General features: G+C 46.8%; 1 protein-coding gene across 1 annotated transcript in view; it reads right to left on the bottom strand.

Annotated features, from left to right (window-relative positions):
- The window catches only part of PLB1 (phospholipase B1), a 200208-nt gene that overhangs the window by 131614 nt on the left and 49981 nt on the right, over window positions 1-18613 (bottom strand). Inside the window, exons 10-12 of the mRNA XM_077489431.1 lie at window positions 17543-17605; window positions 15760-15842; window positions 4253-4319 (exon numbers count right to left, since the gene is read on the bottom strand). Of these exons, the coding sequence (XP_077345557.1) occupies window positions 4253-4319; window positions 15760-15842; window positions 17543-17605 (213 nt within the window). The remainder of the gene's footprint in view (window positions 1-4252; window positions 4320-15759; window positions 15843-17542; window positions 17606-18613) is intronic.

Here is an 18613-nt window from a genome sequence, read left to right as displayed (position 1 = left end):
CACTCCGACTCTTGGTGGTCCCAGAACAATGACACACTGACACTTGGGGGTCCAGAACAATGACACCCTGACACTTGGGGGTCCAGAACAATGACACCCTGACACTTGGGGGTCCAGAACAATGACACACTGACACTTGGGGGTCCAGAACAATGGCACACTGACACTTGGGGGTCCAGAACAATGACACACTGATACTTGGGGGTCCCATAACAATAACGCTCTAACATTTGGAGCCCCTATGTGTCAGTGTGTCATTGTCCTGGGACCCCCAAGTGTCAGTGTGTCATTGTCCTGGGACCCCCAAGTGTCAGTGTGTCATTGTTCTGGGACCCCCAAGTGTCAGTGTGTCATTGTTCTGGGACCACCAAGTGTCGGAGTGTCATTGTTCTGGGACCCCCAAGTGTCAGTGTGTCATTGTTCTGGGACCCCCAAGTGTCAGTGTGTCATTGTCCTGGGACCCCCAAGTGTCAGTGTGTCATTGTTCTGGGACCCCAAAATGTGGAAGTGTCATTGTTCTGGGACCCCAAGTGTCAGTGTGTCATTGTTCTGGACCCCCAAGTGTCAGTGTGTCATTGTTCTGGACCCCCAAGTGTCAGTGTGTCATTGTTCTGGACCCCCAAGTATCAGTGTGTCATTGTTCTGGACCCCCAAGTGTCGGTGTGTCATTGTTCTGGACCCCCAAGTGTCAGTGTGTCATTGTTCTGGACCCCCAAGTGTCAGGGTGTCATTGTTCTGGACCCCCAAGTGTCGGTGTGTCATTGTTCTGGACCCCCAAGTGTCGGTGTGTCATTGTTCTGGACCCCCAAGTGTCAGGGTGTCATTGTTCTGGACCCCCAAGTGTCAGTGTGTCATTGTTCTGGACCCCCAAGTGTCGGTGTGTCATTGTTCTGGACCCCCAAGTGTCAGTGTGTCATTGTTCTGGATCCCCAAGTGTCGGTGTGTCATTGTTCTGGACCCCCAAGTGTCGGTGTGTCATTGTTCTGGACCCCCAAGTGTCAGTGTGTCATTGTTCTGGACCCCCAAGTGTCAGTGTGTCATTGTTCTGGACCCCCAAGTGTCAGTGTGTCATTGTTCTGGACTCCCAAGTGTCAGTGTGTCATTGTTCTGGGGCCCCCAAGTGTCAGAGTGTCATTGTTCTGGACCCCCAAGTGTCAGTGTGTCATTGTTCTGGACCCCCAAGTGTCGGTGTGTCATTGTTCTGGACCCCCAAGTGTCGGTGTGTCATTGTTCTGGACCCCCAAGTGTCGGTGTGTCATTGTTCTGGACCCCCAAGTGTCGGTGTGCCATTGTTCTGGACCCCCAAGTGTCGGTGTGCCATTGTTCTGGACCCCCAAGTGTCAGTGTGTCATTGTTCTGGACCCCCAAGTATCAGTGTGTCATTGTTCTGGACCCCCAAGTGTCGGCGTGTCATTGTTCTGGACCCCCAAGTGTCGGTGTGTCATTGTTCTGGACCCCCAAGTGTCAGTGTGTCATTGTTCTGGACCCCCAAGTGTCAGTGTGTCATTGTTCTGGACCCCCAAGTGTCGGCGTGTCATTGTTCTGGACCCCCAAGTGTCAGTGTGTCATTGTTCTGGACCCCCAAGTGTCGGCGTGTCATTGTTCTGGACCCCCAAGTGTCAGTGTGTCATTGTTCTGGACCCCCAAGTGTCGGCGTGTCATTGTTCTGGACCCCCAAGTGTCGGCGTGTCATTGTTCTGGACCCCCAAGTGTCGGCGTGTCATTGTTCTGAAACCTTCATGAGTCCAGAATGCCGGGACTTGATTGTTTTGGATCCCGATGTTCCGGTGTCGGGGATATGATGGGAATTGGTTCTTATGGAAATGTTCCTCATGAGAACCTCGGATTTATATTATAAAGCAGAGAAGGTTGAGGTGAGTTTATGAAAACCTCCTTCACAATCAACAAACTTGAACCCAACGTGACAACTGGAAATAAATCTTTCTTTGTATCTTCTAGTTACTTAGTGACCCCACAAGGTCCATCAGAAGATGACACTGAACTTTGATTTGAGATTTCCAGATAAATCCAATAATAATTATCTGCGGCGTTCCCTGGACCCGCCTCGGACCGATCCCCTGATAGTCCTTATCTGCCGATGGAGCTCAGATACAACGTTGGCGGATTATCACGTCAGGTCAGAGTGTGAAGACCTTGGCATCGGTTATAGGGTGACGCACAGAGACTGACGGAACGCGTCTGACGGAGCGTGACTGCTACAATGTTCAACGTTCCACACACAATACAATCTCAATGTCGTGGAGCTTTCAGAATCTTTTATTTAAAGCGATATTACACTCAAAATCACAAATGTATTACATTGCAGCTTACCAATTCTTAAATGCGATGGCTGCATTAGTTTCCTTTTTTAGGCTTTTATTTCCCCTTAATTTTTATCTGGTGATCCTGCCAGCAAGTCTGTTGTTTTTCAAAAGAACACATTTTCTTGCAGTTACAGGGATGAGATAAACCATTTGCCACTGACAGGGGTGCACAATGATTTTCTTTTTTTTTTTATGTAAAACTTTCATCCTACAAGGAACAAAACTGTTTGCTGCCACTGATTATAACGTGTGAGCTGGAGTTTGGATTTGATTTGCTAGTGTATCTAAATCTGCTAGTCCATCTAACAGTCCCCTCCCCCCCAGACTGACAATGTTGCTGTCCAAAGGTACCTCCTGTGTTCCTTCATCCAGAGTGGGCGGGGGCACTCTAATACAGGAGGCACATTACTGGCCAGATCACCAGGTGAAAACAGAGGGAATCTATTGCTCTACATGCCACCCAACTGCCCCTCCTATCCACCTCCTGCTCCTGTGCCCTCTCCTGCCCTCCCCATCCGCCCACAGTGTTGCTGGGTTCCCCCCCCCCCCCTCCCCTCTCTTGCGGCAGGAGATGCTTTTTAGGATGGAGAGTGGGGAAGAGGCCGGTAAATGTGTCATTCAGTGGCCCCTTCCTTGTCTTAATGAATAGAGTCAGTGATGCCTACCAATCCCTGACTCGGTCCATTCATAACTGAAGCATAGTAAACTGTGTTCATTCATAAATAAGACATAGGAAATGAGAATTGGGATTTTTCAAGTGCATACAAAGACAGTAATAAATTCATAGGGGAAAATATAAGAATTCCACAATAGATCAGTAACAAATACCAACAAGAGTGTAATTGTATCTCTACATGTTTCGCCTTTTACGGCTTCTTCAGGAGATTCTGTTACAATAGACACTGTGTATGTAGAATGATCACTAAAATAGAAAAATATATATCAGAGAAAACTATTTAGAAGAAACAAACAATGTTTTTTTCTAAATTGTTTTCTCTGATATATATTTTTCTATTTTAGTGATCATTCTACATACACAGTGTCTAGTGTAACAGAATCTCCACAAGAAGCCGTAAAAGGCGAAACATGTAGAGATACAATTACACTTTTGTTGGTAATTGTTACTGATTTATTGTGGAATTCTTATATTTTCACCTATGAATTTTTTTTATCAAAATACATTTTCTATTTTTCTAAATGATTGTCTTTGTATGCGCTTGAAAAGTCCCAATTTTCCTTTCCTATGTCTTATTTACAAAAAGGGATGTGGCGCCTCTAATGAGTCTTTCCGCCAGACTAGCTCTATAATTATATTTCTCCTTTGTGTTTATTCATAACTGTGTTTCCTATGCTTCAGTTTGTGAATGAACAGGAAGCCTCTGTACAGAGCTCGTCCTGCCCATTCATTGTGTGCAGCTGAAGCTGCAGATATGGGGGGGCTGTGTTCTCAATCCCCTTTCTCTGTCTCAAAGGTGAAACATCGGAGGTCTATTTAGACCCCAATTGAGCTCCTGAATTTTTTTTTTTTTTTTAAATAATTAAAAATAAATAAAATAAAATGTTAAAAAATAAATAAATAAAAATAAAAAGACTACTGACACCAGTGGCGGAACTACCAGGGTCACAAAGGTCTCACTTGCGACCCAGTCCTGGCATTCCACCACCGTGGGGGGCTTTATTTTTATATTATAGGGCCTCTGGTTTAATAACATCCTACCGCGCCTGTCTTGCTGCGTCTTGATACTCTGTACTTGACCCCGAGCCGCCGGCGACACCTTGGTTACAGGTATCGGGGCCGGGCAGATATGAAAACCTCATTTTCAACCACAAGAAAAGCAAATACCGCACAGTGCTGACACTAGCGGTCTGGTTCCTGTGTAATATACCCATTAATATAGTGATTGCATGTGGTCATGTGATTGGCTCACCTGGAAGGAGAAGCGGAGCATGGCTTTATAATAGACGGACGGCTTCCTGAAACACTCACAGGTTTCCCTGGTGGGAAATAAACACACAAGGTTAGCGCCACCTATCAGATCCGACCCTACAATACAACCCATTCATCTCATTTAAAGAGGAACTTCAGTCGCTCCTCTGACTTTCTTTTTTAGCCCCACACACTTGTCATGCAGTGTTGTCCTGGACTCAGATACTCACCTGTCCAGTGGATCCAGAGTTGTCCTGCTTCGATCCAATCAGGCGCAGCAGTTTGGGTCCTGTGGTCCTGTGCCGCGAATGTTGGTCCTCCCCAATCATCGAAAGCTGGCTACCTCTTCCAGGTTCAGCCAGGTGACCTCCGATGAGGACCACAGCTCCCCCCACCCGCTGGTTAGCTGTTATTCCTGCAGACTCATGGGATATGTGACCTTGAATCCCTGACCTCCGATGTCAACCAGCGCTCCCCCCACCCACTGGTTAGCTGTTACTCCCGCAGACTCATGGGATATGTGACCTGGAATCCCTGACCTCCGATGTCAACCAGCGCTCCGCCCACCCACTGGTTAGCTGTTACTCCCGCAGACTCATGGGATATGTGACCTTGAATCCCTGACCTCTGATGTCAACCAGCGCTCCGCCCACCCACTGGTTAGCTGTTACTCCCGCAGACTCATGGGATACGTGAGCTTGAATCCCTGACCTCTGATGTCAACCAGCGCTCCGCCCACCCACTGGTTAGCTGTTACTCCCGCAGACTCATGGGATATGTGACCTTGAATCCCTGACCTCCGATGACAACCACAGCTCCCCCCACCCACTGGTTAGCTGTTACCCCCGCAGACTCCTGGGATATGTGACCAGGAATCCCTGACCTCCAATGACAACCAGCGCTCTGCCCACCCACTGGTTAGCTGTTACTCCCGCAGACTCCTGGGATATTTGACCTGGAATCCCTGACCTCCAATGACAACCAAAGCTCTGCCCACCCACTGGTCAGCTGTTACTCCCGCAGACTCCTGGGATATGTGACCTGGAATCCCTTACCTCCGATGAGGACTACAGCTGCCCCCACCCACTGGTTAGCTGGTACTCCCGCAGACTCCTGGGATATGTGACCTGGAATCCCAGGAGGCTGAGGCAGCAGGGAAATGCCATTGTTGCCTAGGTGAGAATGGGTGGGGTCAGGACTAGAATGCAAAAAAATAAAAATGAGTCAATAAAAAAGGGGGGAGGCCGTGTGCAGAGCTTCAGGTGATCTGGGGGGTGAAGATCTGATTTATTGTTTGTCGATTTGCATATTTTCCAGGTCATCCTGGAACTGCCTCCAGTCTGTGACAGGACAGTGAAAGGAGAAGCAGCGCAGGGATGAGCTCATCTCTCCAGCACTCTGCTTTCCCTTTCTATCAATGTGCTTCTTGTTAGCTCTTGAGCTAGATCAGGGGTCTCCAAACCTTCTAAATGAAAGGCCAGATTTCTGTCCTTTAGACTTTAAGGGGGTCAGACTGTGGCCAGTGGGATTTATTAAATGTCCTGATATGTGGTGTTTGTAGGAGGAATAGTGCCCCATCATTGGTGTCATTGAGAGGAATAGTGTCCCATTGTTGTAGTCAATGGAAGAAATTGTGCCCCATTGTTGGTGTCATTGGTGTCCTAGTGTCTTATCGTGGGTGTTAGTAAAAGGAATTATACCCCTTCTTTAATGTCAATAAAAGGAATGGTGACCCATCATTGGTGTCATTGGGAGGAACAGCATCCCATCAATATCAGTAGGGTAATAGTGGTACATCATTGGTGTCAGTGGGAGGAATAGTGCCCCATCATTGGTGTCAGTGGGAGAAATAGTGTCCCATCATTGGTGTCAGTGGGAGGAATAGAATAGTGTCCCATCATTGGTATCAGTGGGAGGAATAGTGCCCCATCATTGATGTCAGTGGGAGGAATAGTGCCCCATCATTGATGTCAGTGGGAGGAATAGTGCCCCATCATTGGTGTCAGTGGGAGGAATAGTGCCCCATCATTGGTGTCAGTGGGAGGAATAGTGCCCCATCATTGGTGTCAGTGGGAGGAATAGTGTCCCATCATTGGTGTCAGTGGGAGGAATAGTGTCCCATCATTGGTGTCAGTGGGAGGAATAGTGCCCCATCATTGGTGTCAGTGGGAGGAATAGTGTCCCATCATTGGTGTCAGTGGGAGGAATAGTGTCCCATCACTGGTGTCAGTGGGAGGAATAGTGCCCCATCATTGGTGTCAGTGGGAGGAATAGTGCCCCATCATTGGTGTCAGTGGGAGGAATAGTGCCCCATCATTGGTGTCAGTGGGAGGAATAGTGCCCCATCATTGGTATCAGTGGGAGGAATAGTGCCCCATCATTGGTGTCAGTGGGAGGAATAGTGCCCCATCATTGGTGTCAGTGAGAGGAATAGTGCCCCATCATTGGTGTCAGTGGGAGGAATAGTGCCCCATCATTGGTGTCAGTGAGAGGAATAGTGCCCCATCATTGGTATCAGTGGGAGGAATAATGCCCTATCATTGGTATCAGTGGGAGGAATAGTGCCCCATCATTGGTGTCAGTGGGAGGAATAGTGCCCCATCATTGGTGTCAGTGGAAGGAATAGTGCCCCATCATTGGTATCAGTGGGAGGAATAGTGCCCCATCATTGGTGTCAGTGGGAAGAATAGTGCCCTATCATTGGTATCAGTGGGAGGAATAGTGCCCCATCATTGGTGTCAGTGGGAAGAATAGTGCCCTATCATTGGTATCAGTGGGAGGAATAGTGCCCCATCATTGGTGTCAGTGGGAGGAATAGTGCCCCATCATTGGTGTCAGTGGGAGGAATAGTGTCCCATCATTGGTGTCAGTGGGAGGAATAGTGCCCCATCATTGGTGTCAGCGGGAGGAATAGTGCCCCATCATTGGTGTCAGCGGGAGGAATAGTGTCCCATCATTGGTGTCAGTGGGAGGAATAGTGCCCCATCATTGGTGTCAGTGGGAGGAATAGTGCCCCATCATTGGTGTCAGTGGGAGGAATAGTGCCCCATCATTGGTGTCAGCGGGAGGAATAGTGTCCCATCATTGGTGTCAGCGGGAGGAATAGTGTCCCATCATTGGTGTCAGTGGGAGGAATAGTGCCCCATCATTGGTGTCAGTGGGAGGAATAGTGCCCATCATTGGTGTCAGTGGGCGGAATAGTGCCCCATCATTGGTGTCAGTGGGAGGAATAGTGCCCCATCATTGGTGTCAGTGGGAGGAATAGTGCCCCATCATTGGTATCAGTGGGAGGAATAGTGCCCCATCATTGGTGTCAGTGGGAGGAATAGTGCCCCATCATTGGTGTCAGTGAGAGGAATAGTGCCCCATCATTGGTGTCAGTGGGAGGAATAGTGCCCCATCATTGGTGTCAGTGAGAGGAATAGTGCCCCATCATTGGTATCAGTGGGAGGAATAGTGCCCCATCATTGGTGTCAGTGGGAAGAATAGTGCCCTATCATTGGTATCAGTGGGAGGAATAGTGCCCCATCATTGGTGTCAGTGGGAAGAATAGTGCCCTATCATTGGTATCAGTGGGAGGAATAGTGCCCCATCATTGGTGTCAGTGGGAGGAATAGTGCCCCATCATTGGTGTCAGCGGGAGGAATAGTGCCCCATCATTGGTGTCAGCGGGAGGAATAGTGTCCCATCATTGGTGTCAGTGGGAGGAATAGTGCCCCATCATTGGTGTCAGTGGGAGGAATAGTACCCCATCATTGGTGTCAGTGGGAGGAATAGTGCCCCATCATTGGTGTCAGTGGGAGGAATAGTGCCCCATCATTGGTGTCAGTGGGAGGAATAGTGCCCCATCATTGGTATCAGTGGGAGGAATAGTGCCCCATCATTGGTGTCAGTGGGAGGAATAGTGCCCCATCATTGGTGTCAGTGAGAGGAATAGTGCCCCATCATTGGTGTCAGTGGGAGGAATAGTGCCCCATCATTGGTGTCAGTGAGAGGAATAGTGCCCCATCATTGGTATCAGTGGGAGGAATAATGCCCTATCATTGGTATCAGTGGGAGGAATAGTGCCCCATCATTGGTGTCAGTGGGAGGAATAGTGCCCCATCATTGGTGTCAGTGGGAGGAATAGTGCCCCATCATTGGTATCAGTGGGAGGAATAATGCCCTATCATTGGTATCAGTGGGAGGAATAGTGCCCCATCATTGGTGTCAGTGGGAGGAATAGTGCCCCATCATTGGTATCAGTGGGAGGAATAGTGCCCCATCATTGGTATCAGTGGGAGGAATAGTGTTCCATCATTGGTATCAGTGGGAGGAATAGTGTCCCATCATTGGTATCAGTGGGAGGAATAGTGCCCCATCATTGGTGTCAGTGGGAGGAATAGTGCCCCATCATTGGTGTCAGTGGGAGGAATAGTGCCCCATCATTGGTGTCAGTGGGAGGAATAGTGTCCCATCATTGGTGTCAGTGGGAGGAATAGTGCCCCATCATTGGTGTCAGTGAGAGGAATAGTGCCCCATCATTGGTGTCAGTGGGAGGAATAGTGCCCCATCATTGGTGTCAGCGGGAGGAATAGTGCCCCATCATTGGTGTCAGTGGGAGGAATAGTGCCCCATCATTGGTGTCAGCGGGAGGAATAGTGCCCCATCATTGGTGTCAGTGGGAGGAATAGTGCCCCATCATTGGTGTCAGCGGGAGGAATAGTGCCCCATCATTGGTGTCAGTGGGAGGAATAGTGCCCCATCATTGGTGTCAGCGGGAGGAATAGTGCCCCATCATTGGTGTCAGCGGGAGGAATAGTGTCCCATCATTGGTGTCAGTGGGAGGAATAGTGCCCCATCATTGGTGTCAGTGGGAGGAATAGTACCCCATCATTGGTGTCAGTGGGAGGAATAGTGCCCCATCATTGGTGTCAGTGGGAGGAATAGTGCCCCATCATTGGTGTCAGTGGGAGGAATAGTGCCCCATCATTGGTATCAGTGGGAGGAATAGTGCCCCATCATTGGTGTCAGTGGGAGGAATAGTGCCCCATCATTGGTGTCAGTGAGAGGAATAGTGCCCCATCATTGGTGTCAGTGGGAGGAATAGTGCCCCATCATTGGTGTCAGTGAGAGGAATAGTGCCCCATCATTGGTATCAGTGGGAGGAATAATGCCCTATCATTGGTATCAGTGGGAGGAATAGTGCCCCATCATTGGTGTCAGTGGGAGGAATAGTGCCCCATCATTGGTATCAGTGGGAGGAATAATGCCCTATCATTGGTATCAGTGGGAGGAATAGTGCCCCATCATTGGTGTCAGTGGGAGGAATAGTGCCCCATCATTGGTATCAGTGGGAGGAATAGTGCCCCATCATTGGTATCAGTGGGAGGAATAGTGTTCCATCATTGGTATCAGTGGGAGGAATAGTGTCCCATCATTGGTGTCAGTGGGAGGAATAGTGCCCCATCATTGGTGTCAGTGAGAGGAATAGTGCCCCATCATTGGTGTCAGTGGGAGGAATAGTGCCCCATCATTGGTGTCAGCGGGAGGAATAGTGCCCCATCATTGGTGTCAGTGGGAGGAATAGTGCCCCATCATTGGTGTCAGCGGGAGGAATAGTGCCCCATCATTGGTGTCAGTGGGAGGAATAGTGCCCCATCATTGGTGTCAGCGGGAGGAATAGTGCCCCATCATTGGTGTCAGTGGGAGGAATAGTGCCCCAAACACTATGCGGGGCTACAAACCTGGAAGCAGACGTTGGTTATGTAATGTGTATATATATATATATATTATGTACTATACATAGAACACGGTTTCTAACATACACGGATAACATCCTTTATATCAGGCTGACCTCTATTACATATATATCTAAAAATAACAACAACAAATGAATATTTGCTATTCTGTAACTTTGCTCCTGATCTGATCACGTCTGAAAACACTAATAGCTCCACTCCACAGATTACACAATAAACCAACCAATGAAATGGCAGAGTGCCGCCCCGTCACTTCACCCTCATCGATTATACGTAATCATTTATTGGTGCTTAGAAATATGGAGAGGCTCAATAATCTTCACCCAGATTAATCAATAGCAACAGAGGACCATAAAGCAATTCATCACTGCACAACATACACATCTAGATTATCGGAACCTCCATTATCAGCCCACATAATGCACAGCAACCAACCGAGCGGTCAGACTCCACTCAACTAGTGCAGTGTGGTGTACACAGAATATAATACAGTGTAGTGTGGTGTACACAGAATATAATACAATGTAGTGTGGTGTACACAGTATATAATACAATGTAGTGTGGTGTACACAGTATATAATACAATGTAGTGTGGTGTACACAGTATATAATACAATGTAGTGTGGTGTACACAGTATATAATACAATGTAGTGTGGTGTACACAGTATATAATACAGTGCAGTGTGGTGTACACAGTATATAATACAATGTAGTGCGGTGTACACAGTATATAATACAGTGCAGTGTGGTGTACACAGAATATAATACAGTGCAGTGTGGTGTACACAGTATATAATACAATGTAGTGTGGTGTACACAGTATATAATACAGTGCAGTGTGGTGTACACAGTATATCATACAATGTAGTGTGGTGTACACAGAATATAATACAATGTAGTGTGGTGTACACAGAATATAATACAATGTAGTGCGGTGTACACAGTATATAATACAATGTAGTGTGGTGTACACAGAATATAATACAGTGTAGTGTGGTGTACACAGAATATAATACAGTGCAGTGTGGTGTACACAGTATATAATACAATGTAGTGTGGTGTACACAGTATATAATACAATGTAGTGTGGTGTACACAGTATATAATACAATATAGTGTGGTGTACACAGTATATAATACAATGTAGTGTGGTGTACACAGAATATAATACAGTGCAGTGTGGTGTACACAGTATATAATACAATGTAGCGTGGTGTACACAGTATATAATACAGTGTAGTGTGGTGTACACAGAATATAATACAGTGCAGTGTGGTGTACACAGTATATAATACAATGTAGTGTGGTGTACACAGTATATAATACAGTGCAGTGTGGTGTACACAGTATATAATACAATGTAGTGTGGTGTACACAGTATATCATACAATGTAGTGTGGTGTACACAGTATATAATACAATGTAGTGTGGTGTACACAGTATATAATACAGTGCAGTGTGGTGTACACAGTATATAATACAATGTAGTGCGGTGTACACAGTATATAATACAATGTAGTGTGGTGTACACAGTATATAATACAATGTAGTGTGGTGTACACAGAATATAATACAGTGCAGTGTGGTGTACACAGTATATAATACAATGTAGCGTGGTGTACACAGTATATAATACAGTGTAGTGTGGTGTACACAGAATATAATACAGTGCAGTGTGGTGTACACAGTATATAATACAATGTAGTGTGGTGTACACAGTATATAATACAGTGCAGTGTGGTGTACACAGTATATCATACAATGTAGTGTGGTGTACACAGTATATAATACAATGTAGTGTGGTGTACACAGTATATAATACAGTGCAGTGTGGTGTACACAGTATATAATACAATGTAGTGTGGTGTACACAGTATATAATACAATGTAGTGTGGTGTACACAGTATATAATACAGTGCAGTGTGGTGTACACAGTATATCATACAATGTAGTGTGGTGTACACAGTATATAATACAATGTAGTGCGGTGTACACAGTATATAATACAATGTAGTGTGGTGTACACAGTATATAATACAATGTAGTGTGGTGTACACAGTATATAATACAGTGCAGTGTGGTGTACACAGTATATCATACAATGTAGTGTGGTGTACACAGTATATAATACAATGTAGTGTGGTGTACACAGTATATAATACAGTGCAGTGTGGTGTACACAGTATATAATACAATGTAGTGTGGTGTACACAGTATATAATACAATGTAGTGTGGTGTACACAGAATATAATACAATGTAGTGTGGTGCTGTAAAACAAAATCCCCATCATGTCCGGAAGGCCACCAAGGAGAGGCAGACGCTCACAGTCCACTAAAAGAGGACAAGCAGCCTCTGTGTCTACAGCCAACAGTGCTGGTGGTGGACGTGATGCATCCTCAGCCGGTGGCCGTGGGGCACGCTTGTTATTGAGCCACAACATGCAGAAGAGTTGGTGGAGTGGATAACAAAGCCCCATCCTCCATCCCCATCCTCCCCCATCTTCCTCATCCTCCCCATCCTCCCCATCCTCCCCATCCTCCACATCCTCCCCATCCTCCCCAGCCTCCCCATCCTCCACATCCTCCCCATCCTCCTCATCCTCCTCATCTTCCTCATCCTCCACATCCTCCCCATCCTCCCCATCCTCCCCATCCTCCCCATCCTCCTCATCCTCCTCATCTTCCTCATCCTCCCCATCCTCCCCATCCTCCTCATCCTCCTCATCCTCCCCATCCTCCCCATCCTCCCCATCCTCCCCATCCTCCCCATCCTCCCCATCCTCCTCATCCTCCCCATCCTCCTCATCCTCCCCATCCTCCCCATCCTCCCCATCCTCCCCATCCTCCCCATCCTCCCCATCCTCCGCATCCTCCCCATCCTCCCCATCCTCCCAATCCTCCTCATCCTCCCCATCCTCCTCATCCTCCCCATCCTCCTCATCCTCCTCATCTTCCTCATCCTCCACATCCTCCCCATCCTCCCCATCCTCCCCATCTTCCCCATCCTCCCCATCCTCCCAATCCTCCCCATCCTCCTCATCCTCCCCATCCTCCCCATCCTCCGCATCCTCCCCATCCTCCCCATCCTCCCCATCCTCCCCATCCTCCCCATCCTCCCCATCCTCCCAATCCTCCTCATCCTCCCCATCCTCCCCATCCTCCTCATCCTCCCCATCCTCCCCATCCTCGTCATCCTCCCCATCCTCCCCATCCTCCCCATCCTCCCCATCCTCCTCATCCTCTGTCACCCAGACTCAGAGTCGTTTTCGTTCCCATGGAGCTGCCAAACCGGCCTATTTCACCGGCTCCTTGTCCACAGTCACTCCTTCCGTAGCCCCACCATCATGCATGGAGGAGTCCCCCGAACTACTCCACCACAGTGTCGGGTACATGCTGCAGGAGGATGCGCAGTGATTTGAAGGCTTCTATGTTGGTTCCCAGGTTGAGGAAGAGAGTAACGTGAGCCCAGAGAGAGGGGGTGCCACAGAAGGACAAGAAACTGGCAGAGCGCGTTCCTGTGCCCACCAACAGTATCTGTGAGGGCGTACAGTGTTGTGGCACCACCACCACCCAAGGCCCATTTTTTCTGTTTAACAGGGGCATATAATTACAATTCTTGATGTAATATTTCACAGCAGGGCGTTCCAGCGCCCTCCGAGAGGGACTGTGAGGACTTACAGTGTTCTGGCACCACCAACAACTAATGCCCAATTTTCTGCAGAGTATAGAAGGAAGGTTGTATAGTATATATACTTCCATTCAGAGTATATAGTGCCTGGGGGACCCCCACACCATTTAAAAAAAAAAAAAAATCTTGCACTTAAGATGTCAAAATAGTCTGAAAGGACAGGTTCAGACTATTCATGGCTCCTCCTCTATATAATATTACTTGTAAGGCATTCGCAGCGGTAGACTCTATTGGGCGGACAGAATGTATAACCTCCCAATTTCCAACTGATACAATTGTGCAGTAATGTTGTGTTACCAATCCTGTGTAAGAATGTTATGCCGTGTACACACACACACACACGAGCGGATTTTCCGTCAGAAAGATCTTGTGTGGTTTCTCCGACGGAATTCCGCTCAAGCTTGGCTTGCCTACACGCGGTTCGCTGAACTTTTGACCGTCAAGAACGCCGTGAGGTACAACACTACGACGAGCCGAGAAAATGAAGTTCAATGCTTCCGAGCATGCGTCGAATTGTTTCCGAGCATGCGTCGAATTGTTTCCGAGCATGCGTCAAATTGTTTCCGAGCACGCATTGGAATTTTGTGTGCGTCGGAAATTTCTATAGATGATCGGAATTTTCCGATCGGAAATTTCTCCGACCGAAAAATTGAGAACCTGCTCTCAATCTTTTGCTGGCTGCAATTCGGCCAGCAAAAGTCCGTTGGAGCGTACACACGGTCGGAAAGCTATTATTTGTAACTTTGATTTTTTTATCTTTTTTTTTATTATTATTAAATACTGTTTTTTTTACATTGTGAAGCCTTTCCATCATGGTTCCTCTATCTAATATTACTGGTAAGGCATTCCACACAGCAGTAGACTCGGTATTGAGTGGACGGTATTGGTTGCCATTCAATTTCCAATAGATACAATTGTGCAGTAACATTTGCATTACTAAGTCTTTATAAGGATAACATATCGCTACAATACATTCTTTTCCTGTAATGAGGACCCTGAAAGGAAATAGTAGGTATTCTGGACGACCCCCCCGTCCATTTAGGTACACCAACAGGCATGGCAGGACTTACCATTGGGCTTGACTGGGCTCAAGCCCATGGGCCCCACCCAATAGGGGGCCCCGTGGGCCCCGCCGAGATACATAGCTGAGTGTACTCGGCTCCGCTCCACTCATTCACGCCCAGTCCTGCCCTATGATGGACATAACACGAGGACTGGGCGTAACCGAGTACACTCGGCTACACTCAGCTCCGCACGGGACTGCAAGAGGACCCGAGAGCCGCAGAGAGGACCCGAGAGCCGCCAAGAGCCTCCGAGAGGGCCAGAGCGCCGCCGAGATACACAGGACTCCGTATCTCGTCGGTACCATTTTTAAACTTCAAGACTGCAATGACAAGGCTGCAAATGACACTGCAGATGGATGGGCAAGGCTGCAGATGGACACTGATAAGGCTGCATTGATGGGCATTTACATGTAAGTTTTTTTCCTTAAAATTCCCTCCTAAACTTGGGGTGTGTGTTATACGCCGATAAATACGGTAATGTATAGAAGGTAGGGCCCGAAAGTAACTCAAGCCCAAGGGCCCTCAGCACCCTAAGTCCTGCCCTGCCAACAGGGCCCTCAGCACCCTAAGTCCTGCCATGCCAACAGGGCCCTCAGATATCCGGAGTCACCATGAGACAAGAAGCAGGTTGTGCATTCTATTAGGTGCGTTACAGCTTATATATGGTTCAACATACCAATAGAAAGAGGGGAGAGGGAAGTGGTTAGTAAATGATGTATTGGTATAAAATATATAGTTATACAAGTCAATGACCCTTTAAGATTATCATGAGATAACACGAGTCAGCAGGCCACCTGGTTATGAGTCATAAGTCATGCATCCCGTCCCATGGCCTACAGAACAGAGAAGGACAAACCAACTCACAATGATATATACAGAGTGCAGTGCTTGTGCAGGCGTCTCTCTACGCATTCTTTTATAGTTGGAGATTTAAGCCATCTTGTATACTGAAATGGCACATCAAAGCACATCGGTCACAATGGTTCGGGCATATTACTAAAGACCCACTCACCTGATATCAGAGTTCTCGGGGTTGGACAGGAAGAGCCCGCTGAGCAAGGTTAGGTCCACCAAACTCACCAAAGTCTTTGGCATCTGTAAAAAAAAAAAAAAAAAAAAGCCCATCATTTTTTAATGATTTTTATTTCTGGAAAGAATTGTAAGAACCAATAATAACGTAGTGGGCTAGGCTGAAAAAAACATAGAAGTCCGTCAAGTTCAACCTTGTACCCCCCCCCCCCCCCCCCCCAGCCAACTCGGTCCATAAGAAGAACAGACCCTAAACCTGCAGCCAATCAGGCCGGCCTTCTATGATCATAGTCACGCACTTCAGTGACAGTACTGTACAAGGCAGTAAAGCTCTGATTTGGTTTTGAGTTGCTGCCCCTCACTCTATTGGTGCTGCTCTGATTGGTTGAGATTGTTGCCCCTCCCTCTATCGGTGCTGCTCTGATTGGTTGAGATTGTTGCCCCTCCCTCTATCGGTGCCGCTCTGATTGGTTGAGATTGTTGCCCCTCCCTCTATCAATGCCGCTCTGGTTGAGATTGTTGCCCCTCCCTCTATTGGTGCTGCTCTGATTGGTTGAGATTGTTGCCCCTCCCTCTATCAGTGCCGCTCTGGTTGAGATTGTTGCCCCTCCCTCTATTGGTGCTGCTCTGATTGGTTGAGATTGTTGCCCCTCCCTCTATCAGTGCCGCTCTGGTTGAGATTGTTGCCCCTCCCTCTATCGGTGCCGCTCTGGTTGAGATTGTTGCCCCTCCCTCTATTGGTGCTGCTCTGATTGGTTGAGATTGTTGCCCCTCCCTCTATCGGTGCCGCTCTGTTTGGTTGAGATTGTTGCCCCTCCCTCTATCGGTGCCGCTCTGATTGGTTCAGATTGTTGCCCCTCCCTCTATCGGTGCTGCTCTGATTGGTTACAAGAAAGACAAAAGGTGGGGCTTCTGGACTTTTTAGGCACCATATGCAAAATAATAATCATGAAATAAGGATAAAAATCAACATTTTATTAATTAATTTTATTAGTTTTATTGTTGATTTTTATCCTTATTTCATGATTATTATTTTATAATATTAATTGGGACGTGGCAGGTATTATACCCCTATGTATCCACAGCACCACTCTATGTGAGATACATTCTCTGATTAGCATGGTTGAGATTGTTGCCCCTCCCTCTATCGGTGCTGCTCTGATTGGTTGAGATTGTTGCCCCTCCCTCTATCGGTGCCGCTCTGATTGGTTGAGATTGTTGCCCCTCCCTCTACCGGTGGTGCGGTGCAGTAGATTACAGGCAGCTCATGTCAGATTCCGAGATTTACGATCGTTGTATGTAAAACGCATTGAATTATTTTCATTGAACGCACAGCTGGAAATGTTGCTTGGCTGGATAATTTTCGGGTATGTGCCCCTCATATGCACCTGGAATCTTAACCCCTTCAGTACCGGGCACTTTTACCCCCTTTCCTGCCCAGGCCAATTCTCAGCTTTCAGCGCTGTCACACTTTCAATGACAATTGCGGTCATGTAACAATGTACTCATATGAGATTTTTATCACTTTTTTTTTTAAACACAAATAGAGCTTTTTTTGGTGTATTTAATCACTACTGGGGCTTTTATTTTTGCTAAACAAACAAAAAAAGACCAAAAAAAAAAAAAAAAGTTTTCATAGTTTGCTATAATATTTGGCAAACGGGTATTTTGTCTCCTTCACTGATGTGCGCTGATGAGGCGGCACTGATGTGCACTGATAGGCTGCAGCGCGGGCGCAAAGAGGTTAATGTGTGACTCTCACTTACCTCTTGCTGCAGGTAGTCCAGGGCCAGGCTCAGTTCCCTGATTTTGTGTTCTGTGTGGTCTTCCTGTTCAAAATCAGAAAATTCAAAAATGACTGTAGACACATAATACATGTGCTTATTATAAAACAATATCCCTGCTAATTAAAGGCCAACTGAACCCTCTTTTTTTTATTACTCAAATACATTCAAGCTGCTAAAAGTAACATACTGTATGTGCGCCTCTTTATTATTATTATTATTATATATTAATAACCAAGCTGGTCTATCCTGGCTGAAGATCTGGACTGCCAAACACACCCAGAGAAAAAGTAAGAAGTAAAAAAAAACAAAAAACAATTGATTAAAGTAAATGAAAAAAAAATGATACAAAATACAAAAAATATTCAAGAAGCAGTAAAGTAAATAGCATGTGTTGTTCTTTATTATTATTTCAAAGGAAATGATCCATAAGCTGCACATCATGAAGTAGACCCATGTGCATGGAGTGAGAGGAATGGCAGCCTCAGCCCGGCCTCCAGTCCGGCCACACTCTCAGTCCGGGCTGAGGCTGCCATTCCTCTCACTCCATGGACATGGGTCTACTTCATGATGTGCAGCTTATGGATCACAGTTACATAGTAGGTGAGGTTGAAAAAAGACACAAGTCCATCAAATCCAACCTACGTGTGTGATTATATGTCAGTATAACATTGTATATCTCTGTGTTACAGTCATTCAGGTGATTATCTAATAGTTTCTTGAAACTATCAATGCCCCCTGCTGAGACCACCGCCTGTGGAAGGGAATTCCACATCCTTGCCTCTCTTACAGTAAAGAACCCTCTACATAGTTTAAGGTTAAACCTCTTTTCTTCTAATTTTAATGAGTGGCCACGAGTCTTGTTATACTGCCTTCTGCGAAAAAGTTTTCTCCCTATTGTGGGGTCACCAGTCCGGTATTTATATATTGTGGGGTCTCCAGTCCGGTATTTATATATTGTGGGGTCACCAGTCCGGTATTTATATATTGTGGGGTCTCCAGTCCGGTATTTATATATTGTGGGGTCACCAGTCCGGTATTTATATATTGTGG

The sequence above is a fragment of the Lithobates pipiens genome, unplaced genomic scaffold (genome assembly GCF_037356315.1).
Source record: "Lithobates pipiens isolate NorthernLeopardFrog02 unplaced genomic scaffold, aLitPip1_a1.2 Scaffold_18, whole genome shotgun sequence".
NCBI lineage: Eukaryota > Metazoa > Chordata > Amphibia > Anura > Ranidae > Lithobates > Lithobates pipiens.
The sequence above is the reverse complement of the archived record's forward strand: the minus strand, read 5'-3'. Positions and strand labels throughout refer to the sequence as shown.